This window comes from Lygodium microphyllum, chromosome 15 (genome assembly GCF_053477565.2).
Source record: "Lygodium microphyllum isolate KBCC chromosome 15, Lygodium_microphyllum_v1.1.10, whole genome shotgun sequence".
Lineage (NCBI taxonomy): Eukaryota > Viridiplantae > Streptophyta > Polypodiopsida > Schizaeales > Lygodiaceae > Lygodium > Lygodium microphyllum.
Window position 1 is genome coordinate 14,165,145 of NC_141149.1, and position 13,205 is coordinate 14,178,349.

The 13,205-nt window shown below is 44.2% G+C and overlaps 1 protein-coding gene across 3 annotated transcripts in view; it reads left to right on the forward strand.

Annotated features, from left to right (window-relative positions):
- The window catches only part of LOC148024280 (uncharacterized), a 38,594-nt gene that overhangs the window by 21,446 nt on the left and 3,943 nt on the right, over positions 1–13,205 (forward strand). For all 3 annotated transcript variants that reach the window (XM_087693890.1, XM_087693888.1, XM_087693889.1), the window contains exon 2: positions 975–1,309. In XM_087693890.1, the coding sequence (XP_087550016.1) occupies positions 975–1,309 (335 nt within the window). The remainder of the gene's footprint in view (positions 1–974; positions 1,310–13,205) is intronic.

Genomic DNA, 13,205 nt, shown 5'->3' on the forward strand with positions numbered 1-13,205 from the left:
TTTTCCGGATTTGTTTAAGCGATAGGTTGGTAGGAGAGTGTACTCTATAGGTTCCATTCCCCTTCTCTTTTGTAGGGTCCTCTGCGGCAGTTGTCTATTGCTGCACCCATTTCCGCTTGTTCATTGTGTGTGTGTGTGTGTGTGTTCGTGATTCTCTTCCGTTGCACACTCTCATAGGATCTGCTTTTGGTATTGCCCTTCCTGCAGAGAGACAATATCCTTGATGTCCTCCTATCCATCTTTCATTGATTTCACCCATTCGGATTTGGGTTTTGTTTTCAAGTACAATGCCAATCTGTCGAGCACATCTTGAAGTTCCCCCCCCCCCCCCCCCCCCCCCCCCCCCCAAAATTTTGAGATTGTGTCATGGTGAGTTGATTGATCAACTATCTGAGCAGCTGTGACAAAGAGAGAAGGATTATCTAGGCATGATTGGGAGATTACTGGCATGCTTGGCAAGGTGGTTGTGACAAGGTAAGGTCGTGAGATAGGGATCTCATGATTGAGGGGGAAGGAGCCCTCTGTGGGCAGTGATGGGGAATGGTGCCCAAAGGCATTAAATGGGCCATTAAAATGGCTATCTATACTTATGAAGATGAATATCCATTTGCTTGTATTTCTTCAAATGTCTTTCTGCTGAAAACTAGCTTTAAGTCACCAATCAGGCAACAATGAGCATGCCCACAACCTGAGGGAAATGTAGAAGCTAGTTTTAAAACAATATTCAATATGAAGTCACAAACATAGATGTGCTACAGTTCCTGTACAGTGCATTGAATGTGTAATTTAAATCCTGGTTTGTGCCTGCAGTTGTCATTTTTCCTTAAATATGCAACCAGTTGCTCTTGTGCTTGTGAATATGAACATTGCATTACCATGTACTGAGATAAGAACCGATTCCAATGTTTCCAATCCTCAAGCATCAGCTGTTTTGGATGGAGTAATGACCTATGAATTGTGTGCTTTATCTGCAGTGGTTGTAGGTTCAAAGAGGAGGTGCTCTCTTGAAAGTGGCTATAAACTATTCCGTTTTACTGCAAATGACTCTGTTTACATGAGCTCAAAGCTAGAATTTAATTGGCCATTCTGTTCTAAGTCAGCCTGCCAAAGTATAGATTCCGCAAAAGTGCTTGAACAACAGAAAAAAGCAGGGGGACTCAAAGATTACAAATGCATTGAAAGGACTCTTGTTGAAGAAGGAAGAGTTGGTTTGGTTGTACTGAACAGGCCTGAAGTGTTGAATGCACTCTCTGAAGAACTGATGCATGAAGTTGTTGACGCTCTTCAAAATTTGGATGCACTACCTGAGGTATAAGAAACGTTTCACTTTTTGCTATTCAGTTTTCTTGCTTAAAGGATAAAGTAGTGCTCCCTTACTTCTTATCTGTGGTTTCTTCAAATTCCAAGCCCTATCATCTTTGAAAGTCTCTCCTAGATTGCTTGTAGCTCAAAAGCAGTTGGCGCAATGGCCTGCTTGTCTGTTAGGAAATGACTTTTTAACCTTTCTGTAAGATGCTAGCAGTTGCATGATATTGTCTGTTGTAACCTGGGCATAAGTTCACAAGAGTAGAAATTTTTCTTCTTGTTTCTTCATTGTTCAATCTTGGACACATAAAGACTAGCATCTTCACAGCTATCCATACTCAATGGATTTTGTTTAGAGCCGCTTTCAAGAACTAGCTTTGAGATTTGGTGATCAAAGTTCATTTATCATCTTCAATTGTCAAACTACCAATGGCATATCAATGTACATACATGAACACTCAACATGCATCCTAACACTTGAAAAACATATAAAATGCACACTTTCATGAGCAAAAGGTATATGGAATTGAAGGAATTGTGCGTTCACATTTCTTCTTTATGTTGGAATGCAAGTGGCTTTTGACAAAATATATCTCCCGAAACTCTAGCTTATAGTGATAAGAGGGGTTTTCCTTCAAAAAATATAGTCAAACTTTTGTTTTTTGCACCAAATTTGTGAAGTTTCACCAAAAAAACACATTGACTAGGTTGATATCACAAATCATAGGTATAGAGAGTGGCCAACAATCATGATATTCGAAAATACTTCATTGGTTCGTGGAGAATGTGTTGGACATAGATAAGTTACTACCCTTTCAACGTGATGAGGACTGCAGGGCAGCAGGGCTGCAGCAACTAGGTGACAGCCTGCAAATGACCAGCAGCTCCAAAATACAGCAATCGAAGGTATGGTGACTGCATGTTTTGATGGGGAGACCTCCTGGCAGCATCAGCTGCAAGGGCAGCAGCTGATCTCCTCTTTGAACGCAGGCCTCAGGGTGTAGGCCCGAGGCAGAACAATGACCATTATGCTGGGCAGTACAAGTACACATGTGACCAATGAAAAGAATGCCAGAGCTCCTCCATCTCTGTCATACTTTGTCAGAGCTGACAACTAGGAGATGACAGCATGATACATAGAATGGTTAACATATATCTAGAATGAGAAGAGAATTTGATACTGATTGTTTTAGCAAGGATGTTATGGACAGTCCCAACAAAAGTTAGTAGTCTCCACCGAGTGATCTCCAATCTATCTCACTTTCCTTTCAGGATGAGGACAATTCCTTAGACAGCCTCTTTGGCATATCTCATGATGCCATAATCTCTTGGAAGGCTGCAAGAAGTCCTACCTTGACAAGGTCCTTGTAGCTCAAAAGAAGGCCACGCCCAATCCATTGTCCCTTGGAAAATCTCAGTCAAGGCTAATAGCACATGGGCGGGCTACATGTGTGAAAAGGAAGCCGTAGTATCTACTCCTACTCTCAATGGCCACCTTTCCTGCACTCCACTTAAGAGTCTCTCTCTCTCTCTCTCTCACACACACACACACACACACACACACACACCCCCACCCACCCACCCCATTTCAGTGTCTTTACATACAACAGCAGGTAAAACTTTTCCTCACTCATGGCCCACACAATGAGTTTCTTACTGCAGTGATAACCCGAAACAATTGGTATGATAAAGAGTGCCGGTGACACTAGAGTATATCACTAAGGGAGAGAGTACGAGAGTGCATAGTGGAAAGAAAAGCGGACATAGAGAGGAGGTTGAAAGACAATTCAAATGAGAGAAGGAACAATTTGATTGCAATGGCAGAAAGATACAAGGCTGCAATGGTTGGTCCAACATGTAGCTCTATCCGTCAATGTGGATGCTAGACTATAGTAGGGGGATTCAGAGAATTAGGAGGGCTGGCTGATGACAATGGATCAATGATGGATGAGTGAATGATGGGGTAGGCCATCTTTAAATAGGAAAATTGGGGCCACAATTGGTAATCAAGTGGCCAACGCCATAATGTGGGTGCCCATGGCAGCCTACAATACCTGAAAGGAAACACACTTATATACCCTTCATCTAAAGCACCCAAGCACATCAAATGACAACAAATGACAATGTTAGAGCTTCTAATGTCCTTGTTTGACTCAGACTAAGGCTCATAGGTAGGAGATCATTGTACAAGACACATATTTGCTAATAGATAGCCTTACGAGTTGTGAAGATATGCTAGGGTTTGCATTGAGGAAACAAAGCATGCATGTGTTAGAGAGTCATTTCCTGGACAGCAGAGTGCCACATCAGCAGTACGGACAACGCAGAGGAGCCACGTCAGCAGGTGCAGGTGCCACATGACACAACAGTAGTCGGACAGGATTTTTCTGCAGTTGGCCAGGTTTTCTGTGCAGTCGGCTGCATTAAATGCAGCCGACCTGTTTCTGCCTATTTTTTCGTGATATTTTCTGCTATTTATAGCTGACTGGTCCAGCACTTGGACACATTCTGGATCTTGAGATCAGATAGAGACAGCCTGCTCTGACTAACGGCACGTGGGCTGACGGAGATCGAGGTCCTCAAGGTGGAGACAAACGCAGATATTTTCTTTGCACCCGTGTATATTTCTGCACTTCTATACAGCATACTACATTGCAGATTTTCTGCGTTTCACTCTCTCCTCTCTCTCTCTCTCTTCTCTCTGTGTTCACTCTCTCTTAGTCTTAGTCCTACGCTTCCGCATCGTTGCACTCTGACATGGTATCAGAGTGGTTAAATCGGACTGATTGATTGAAGAACCTACTTGAAGAGGAGATTTCAGCGCGACACGGGGCTGCGTTTTCAGCATTCGAGGGCGAGTGGGAGGGCTGCGCATTGGAACAAGGCTGAAGCGAGTGTGGGCGTGTGGGAAAGGAGTTCAGCTGGTGAATTTGCTGTAGGTTATTGTTGTTCAAAGGGAAGGAAGGCTATGTTTTAGGCCTTCCATTGCAGATTTTACCTTTTCATCGCCTCCGACGGTTAAAGAAGGTTTAGGAAGTAGAGGAAAGAATCCTAGCAGGCTGTGTTTACATAGTCAGAGGGGGCTGATTTTGCGTTTGTGCAGGCATTTGAGGTGAACATGTCTACAGAGACTGATTTGGAGTTCCAGGCGATCATGAACAAGAAGGTGCGTGTCCTACCGACTCTTCCATTATATCAGAAGCTTGATGGTGACAATTACCGCATCTGGTGGGCGATGATGTTGGCCATTCTGGAGTCTTATGATTTGGCAGAGCTTGTGATGGAGGAGATTAACAGGCCCTTGGTCAGAGATGAGTCCAAACTCTCTTCCAATGCTCGTGCGGAGTTGACCAAGGGCTAGTCTCATTGGGACAACAAATTGAATGTCAGGATTCATTCTTTTCTTTTTTTGTCTTGCACTACAGCTGTGATAGCTCACATTGAGCACTTGACGGTGGCTTGAGAGAGATGGTTGGAGCTCGATCAGATGTATAACTAGATGACCTTGATGAAGAGGGTTTCTATGCGGACCTTGTCCGTGGATAAGTCTTCTTTGCTTCGGGAATACATCAACAAGCTTCGCCAGCTTCAGATGCAGGTTCAAAATGCGGGGAAGCCTATTTCCTCCAAAGACATGGCGATCACTTTGTTGTCCCAGTTACCGCCACGATTCGATACCTTTTATTCCTCTCTTATTGCAACAGGGCGGGAGTTGACTCTTCAGTGGGAAGACTTGGTTCCTATCGCTTGGACCAAGAGGAACAGTTGAAGGGACAGAATGCTTTCAAATCAGAGGCTTTGGTTGGTTAAGTCTCTCAGAAGAAGGGGAAGGACCAAAAAAAGGAGGACACCAAATCCAAGAAGGACAAGGAGAAGGAATCAACTTGCCATATTTGTGGTAAGACCGGTCATTGGAAGAAGGACTGCCTCGACAAAGATAAGAAGGATACCAAGAAGAAGGATATGAAGGATTCTGGAGTTGTGGCTGCACTCTCATCAGCTGCTTTTCTTCACTTAGCAGTCATTGAGGATTTTACACCGAAGACTTATGATGTTGTGATGGCAGCTCCCCAGGCTCGAGAGTGGATCGTGGACAGTAGTGCCTCACGGCACACGACTCCTCTCATTGGTGTTGCCCATTTGCAACCTTTGCGTGGGCAGATTCTCATCATTGGAGATGGCTCTTCTGTGTCTATTGCTACGCGGGGTGAGATGCAGCTAATTCTAGATGGACGTGGTGATACCCATACTTCAGAGGTGTTGCATGTACCAGGCTTGGGATATCATTTGCTTTCGGTCCATAAGATTTGTTCTCTTGGTCTCTTAGTGGAGTTTGATAGTGATGCTGTTTGAGTCCTTGATTGTGGATCGAGAAAGGTTCTCTCTGCAGGTTACGAGGAGAATGGCATCTACAAATTGAAGTCTTCTACAGCTCTTACCTCTCTTCTTCTTACCTCTCAGACGACACAGTCCGAGCTATGCCATGCTCTGTTTGGCCACCTAAACTATGGGTACCTTTGGAAGGCGTTGCGAGGATTGTTTGTCGGACATAGTGGTGAGCCATCAGCCATGTGTCTTTGCATTCGTGGGAAACTACATCGGGATGTGATTTCCAGCAAAGCTTCAAGGCGGTCTACTTGACCTATGGAGCTTGTATCTATGGATCTTTGTGGCCCGGTTTCTGAAAGGGAGCTTGTACTTCATGTTGATCGTAGATGACTACAACAGGTTGACATGGGTCTATTTCTTGACACTGAAGTCGAAAGCTTTCTCTCACTTCAAGGATTGGCTTCTCTTTGAGGAGAACCAATCTGGCCGGCGACGACTGAAGACCTTGCGTTCAGACAAGGGCGGTGAATTTATGTCTAATGAGTCTGCTCGTTTTTGTATAGATAAGGGCATTTACCAGGAGTTTGCTAACATCAACACTTCTCAAGAGAATGTCATTTTGGAGCAGAAGAACAGAAGTGTGATCAAGATGCCGCGCACCATGATGAAGCACCGACAAACATCTTAGTTTCTGTGGGCCGAGGCCGTGGCTACTGCAGTTTGTATCCTCAATCGATCTCCCACTTCGGCCGTTGATAGGATGACACCTTTTGAGGCTTACTTTGGGACTTAGCCTGATGTCTCTTATTTCCGGATCTTTGGGTGTGACACCTATGTGCACATCCCTAAGATGTAGCGTGATAAGTTCGAGGCGGCTTCCCAACAACAGGTTTTTGTTAGCTAGAGCTCCCAGTCCCAGGATTATCATCTGTTTGATCCTGTCAAGTGGGATGTCTACACGAGTCGAGATGCACGGTTTGTGGAAGTTCGGGCCATAGAGAGAGGTGAGGAGCATCCCGTCCTCGGAGATCTAGAGGGGAGAGTTGGGCTCTCGAGACAATTCCTTTGGAGCTAGAGCCTGTTGATGGAGATTCTTCTTCTAATTTAGAGTCTTCCCTTCCACCGGCCACCCCAGTGGAGCTTCCGCTGGTGGATGTACCCGAGTCTTCCGTAGATGGAGAGCGACAGGGAGAGGTCCGGCCTTCTTGTTGGGCCCGTGATACACTCCGAGATTCACGGATCGAGGGGGTCCCTAAGAAGTGGGAACCGCAAGATCGACCGCGGAGGTCACGGAGGAATCAGGCACATTCTACGGAGCTTGTTTGCTCTAACTATTGTTTGATGACCCGTGTTATGCAGGATCGAGAGCCCACTTCCGTGAAGGAGGCTTTGCAGTCTGATTATTGGCAGACAACTATGGAAGCTGAGTTTGAGGCTATTGAGAGGAATGACACTTGGTCCCTTGTGTCTTGTCTCTCTTACAAGAAGGTGATTGGCATCAAGTGGGTCTTCAAGACCAAGTACCTTAGTGATGGTTCTTTGGACAAGCACAAGGTTCGCCTTGTTGCTAAAGGTTTTGCTCAGTGCCCAAGCATTGACTTCCATGATACTTTTGCTCCCACTACTCGTATGGCGACTATTTGAGCTGTTCTTGCCTTGGCTGGCTATAGGAGATGGCTTGTCTATCAATTGGATGTGAAGTCGGCCTTTCTCAATGGTGACTTGCAGGAGGAGATATATGTTGAGTAGCCTCTTGGCTTTGGATCCTCGACTGGGAAAGATTACAAGTTAAAGAAGGCCTTGTATGGCCTCAAGTAGGCTCCGCGTGCATGGAATGAGAAGACTTAACTCGTTTCTTTAGTCCAAGTTGGGATATTGGCGCTCCACGGCCGATTCGCAGCTTTATGTACACACTTCGGAGGCTGGTCGTGTGTTGTTTGTGTTGTATGTTGATGATTTGATTTTGGCAGGGGATCATGCACAGAAGGTCCAAGTGACCAAGACAGCTTTACATCAGACATTCGAGATGACAAATTTGGGGCTTCTTCATTTCTTCTTGGGTCACAAGATTTATTAGTCTCAGAGGGGGATTTTTATCTCTCAACGGAGATACATTCAGGAGCTCTCGGTGACTTTTGAGATGGAGACTTGTCGGACCATTTCTACTTCTATGGATCCGAACTAGAAGGCTACTTCACAATCAGATTCTCTCTTGACGGATGCTTCCCGCCACCGTCAGTTGATTGGATCCTTAATTTGGTTACTTAGCACTCGTGTTAATCTTTGTTTTGCTGTGGGTCTTTTGGCGGGGTTCATGAGTGAACCCCAATAGATGCATTGGTAGGCTGCCCTGAGGATTCTTTGGTATTTGAGGACCTCTGACTTCGGGATTTCATATCCCGTAGGTACAAATGCTTCAGATCTTGTTCTTGCAGGTTGGAGCGACTCGGATTGGGCTAGTGATGTGGACCACCGGAGGTCTACCACAGGCTACTGTTTTACCTTGGGTATAGGTGTTATCTCTTGGAGTAGCAAGAAGTAGCCCATGGTAGCCCTTTATTCTATTGATGCTGAGTATCGAGCCGCGTCTTCTACCACATGTGAGGTTGTGTGGCTTCGGAGATTGTTGGAGGAGCTTGGCTGCCCCGAGACTCGTTCTACTTTTCTGCAGTGCGACAGTGAGAGTTGCATTGCCTTGGTACGGAATCGTGTATTCCATGCCTGGACGAAGCACATTGAGATCCAGTATCAATTCATTCGGGAGAAGCTTCTAGATGGGACCATTGATGTGGAGTACTGCAAGATGGAGGATAATATTGTAGATTTGTTCATGAAGGCGCTTCCCCAGGCTCTTCTTCGGAGACATGTCAGATCCCTCAGTCTTTTGACCTGTCCAAGATCTGAGAGGGGGTGTTAGAGAGTCATTTCCTGGACAACATTGTGCCACGTCAGTAGTACGGACAGCGCAGAGGAGACACGTCAGCAGGTGCAGGTGTCACGTGGCAAAGCAGCAGTCGGACATGATTTTTCTGCAGTCGGCCAGGTTTTCTATGCACTCGGCTGCATTAAATGCAGCCAACCTATTTCTGCCTATTTTTTCGTGATATTTTTTGCTATTTATAGCAGACTGATCCAGCACTTGGACACATTCTGGATCTTGAGATCTGACAGAGACAGCCTGCTGTGACTGACGGCACGTGGGCTGACGGAGATCGAGGTCCTCAAGGTGGAGACAAACACAGATATTTTCTGTGCACCCGTGTATATTTCTGCACTCCTATATATCATACTACACTGCAAATTTTTGTGTTTCACTGTCTCCTTCTCTCTTTGTTCACTCTCTCTTAGTCTTAATCCTACGCTTCTGCATCGCTGCACTCTGATAGCATAACCAAGATTGAAACACAAAGACTTGGACAAAGACAAGTAAAACTCAAACCCTAAATGCAAAATGCAAACATAAAACTCAAAACTCAAACAAAGAGACAAAACCATTCATGAAGGTAGACTTTACGTTGTCGCAGCGTGTAGGGTTGAAGGTCACCACAGGGGTTTGGCAAGAGAAGAATGTATGGGGGTTCAAGAGCTTTTACTCCAGAGATGGTAGAGATAAGAGAAGGGTTGAAGGTTTCAAGCCAGGTTCTTGAAGATAAGAGATAGCAGGGTGAATGTAGATTTAGGAAGAGGAGTAGACGGAAGAGAAGGGGTTCGAAGAGATTGAAAATGTAGAAGAATACTTCCAAAAAGAATTAGAAAATATAGAAGAATACTAATAGAGATAAAGCCTGTCAGTTTTTTTCAGCATTATGAGAAAATATAACTCCAATAGACAAAAACGTGTACAAAATAATACATTCCTCTATGCTGCTCAGATAGCCAATTTGATGCTTTCATTGGCTCCGAAAGGGGGGTTAAATATCAGGACACCTGACTAGAGTTCTGCTAGATCACTCCTTTTTCATCTCCCACTTTAGAGTGCTGTTCATTGCCTGAAAACAATGATCGCGCGTCGGGCGATTTCGCTAATCTCTCTTTTTATATAAAATCCTCTCAAAGTGGGTGAAAGCGGCATGCTTTCTTTTACATGTCATCCTAATTTAGAAGTTGTCTATAGTTTTATGGATTTTTACAAGAGATAATATCTACAATATCAAAAATTGGCTAAAAACTTGTCCAAAAAAAATCTAATATTTTGAACCATGACACTAACACTAATGCCTAAAGTGGCATTGACTCTCTAAATCTAAAAGGAAGCTATACTCTAGATTTTTTTTACACGGTGTGCGCGTAGCGGCACGACAACGTCCATCTAATAAATAGGCCAGTAGTGGTGGGCTGCAAGATCCAAAATATGCTGAATAGTAGACATCCAAGTTGTAGGTACAAAAGTCTCAAAATAGTCCAAACTTGCCCTTTGAGCAAAACCCTTAGCTACAAGCCTAGCTTTGTGCTTGTCTAAGGAATCATTTGCAAGGTACTTGATCTTATAGACCCACTTCACATCCATCACCTTCCGCTTCGAGGGACACGGAACCAACTCCTAAGTTTGATTTGGGCATACCATGGAGGTCCATACCATGCTATCTCATGTTGCATTATCCATGATTTGGGCAGAGGCTGTTATAGAGGAGAAATGTAGTATAAATTATGGGATCCTGAGAAAAGGAAAATTGTATGTAGCAATGATGTTATCTTTCAAGAAGATCGCATGCATAAACAACCTAAAAAGACAAAGGAAGTCAGAACGGTTGTATTTTGAGAAGAAATACCAATAGGACAGTCAAGAGTGCCGGTACAACAGCAAATACCTGTTGTAAATGACCCTATAAATGCATGGAATGATGTCACCATCATCTGCTTAGTGTCAACATTCTTCTCCTTCAGGCTTCACCTTCAATTGCGTTTTTTAGTCTGGAGGCCTTCTTCTTGCTTGGTGTCATCATCTCCAGCTTGATGTCAGCATTCTAGCCTCTGGCGGACAGTCCACATCATCGAGAGCTAGTGATTTCATTACTTGTCTATCATAGAGACTGTTGGAACTGTGTTTTCGCAGCATGGCTCCTCCTCCATCACCTGGCTTCTCCTCCATCACATGGTGTTACCTGTGTCACAGAGGCTGCTGGGACTCACATTTTTGCAGCCTGACTCATCGTCCATCATCTGGCGTCATCATTATCCACTTGGCGTCAACACTTAGGCTGCTCTCCCTACGTTTGATAGCTTCGATACTCTGGGATTTGCATTTTGCTACCTGGGTCACTCCCCGGCATCATTAGAGGATTGTGGTTTACTCCTTGGACAGTTGGTGATCATCTTCCACATCTCCGACAGCATTAGAGGACTGTGGTCCGTTCCCTCGATAGTTGTCTTTTACCTTCAAATGATTACTTTGATAGCCCACTACTCGGAGGATTGTGTTTTGCTCTCTTCACTATGCAGATTTTCCATAGGTGCTACTATCTAATTCAGACATGACAGTGCGGTTATCTTTTGAGCTTTGGCTCCGCTGTCTCAGCTTTTCCTCTCACAGCATGATTTAGTGTATCATCATTGTGTTCTTCTTGTGATCCTGAGTTTCTTTTCTCTCTCAGTGTTTGCCATATATACACTGTGTTACACCCCGCAAATCCTACTTTCTATCTGCAACGTCGCTTATTTTGGTATGGTATTAGAGTAGACCTATTATTTTTGACATGGTGTCAGAGTGCAGGAGCATTTTCCATCTGGCATTACCATCATCTGCTTAGCGTCAGCATCCTTTTTCTTTAGGCTCCACCTTCACCTGTGTTTTTTAGTCTGGAGGCCTTCTCCTTGCCTAGTGTCATCATCTCTAGCTTGGCATCAACATCCTAGTCTCTAGCAACAGTCCACATTATCGAGCGCCAGTGATTTCATTACTCGTCTATCACAGGGGTTGTTGGGACGTGTTTTTGTAGCGTGGCTCCTCCATCACATGGTATCACTCATTTGTCATCATTTATCATAGGGGCTATTGGGACCTGCGTTTTTTGTAGGCTGGCTCCTCCATCACTTGGCTGCTCCTCTATCACCTGGCATCACCCGTCTGTCATAGAGACTGCTGGGACCTGCGTTTTTGCAGCCCGGCTCATCCTCCATCATCTAGCGTCATCATTATCCACCTGGTGTCAGCATCTAGGCTACTCTCCCTACGTTTGACACCTTTGACACTCTCAGATTTGCGTTTTGCTACCTAGGTCACTCCCTAGTATTAGAGGACTGCAGTTCGCTCCCTCGACAGCTGATGATCATCTTCCACATCTCCGACAACATCAGAGGATTGTGATCCACTCACTCGATAGCTATTTTTAACTTTCTAGTGATTACTTCGGCAGCCCATTGTCGAGGACAGCGTTTTGCTTCCTTCATTGTGTAGATTTTCCATAGGTGCTGCCTCGTGATTCAGACAGGATAGGGCAGTTATCTTTTGAGCTTCACCTTTGTTGTCTCAACTTTTCTTCTCATAGCATGATTTAGTGCATCATCACCGTGTTCTTCTTGTGTTTTTGAGTTTCTCTTCTCTCTCAGTGTTTGCCGTATACACGCTGTGGTACACCTTGCAAACCCTATTGTCTGTTTGTAGCGTCACTTAATTTGACATGGTTTTAGAGCATATCTATTATTTTCAGTAGAAGTTGCCCATGATATACTACAGTTTCAGCAAGAAAATGTGCCATTGGAATAGCCGGAACAGGTAGGACAGCATGTTGAACTATTTGAACAGCAAGCTGTTAATGCAAATTTGTAGGTTGAAAGCTAGCAAATTTGAACAGCTGGTACAGGTAGGATAGCATATTGAACCATTTGAACGGCAAGTTGTTAATGCAGTTTTGTAGGCTGAAAGCTAGCGAACACTGATCATTGGGTCCGTAGGTCGACCATAAACATCAAACAGCTAGATAGATTTGTTCCTGATACAAATTATGTTGCAAATTATGTCAAGCTGACAAATTGTGGTGAACCATCAAGGAAGCAATGGACAGAGAGAGCAACAAGAAATGGCATAAAGCTATGCTGTCAGAGTTGGAATCTCTAAAGAAGAATGGTACTTGGGATTTGGTGTATTTTCCAAAAGGGCAAATTTTCCTACCATGCAAATGGGTTTACAAGGTAAAGGTCACTTTTTGTTCCATGCCAAAGTACAAGGCATGACTTGTTGTAAAAGGGTATAAGTAGGAACATGGGATTGACTTTGACGAGATCTTCTCTCTTGTAGTCAAGATGACTACTTTGCGAACCATATTGGGCTTGGTTGCATGTGAGGATATGGAACTCATATAGATGGATGTAAAGATTGCTTTCTTACATGGAGATCTGTATAAGGATATATATATGCTACAACTAGAAGGTTTTGTGGCCAAGGGGTAGGAAAAGATGGTATTTAAACTCAACAAAACCTTGTGTGGGCTGAAACAGGCACTACGTGAATCATAAGTTTGAGATATTCATGCAATCTCAAGGATTTAAAAGAACTCAAGTGGATCACTACTTGTATACCAAGAAGGTAGCACAGTAGATGACAGCCTTATTATATTGATTTTGTATGTGGATGA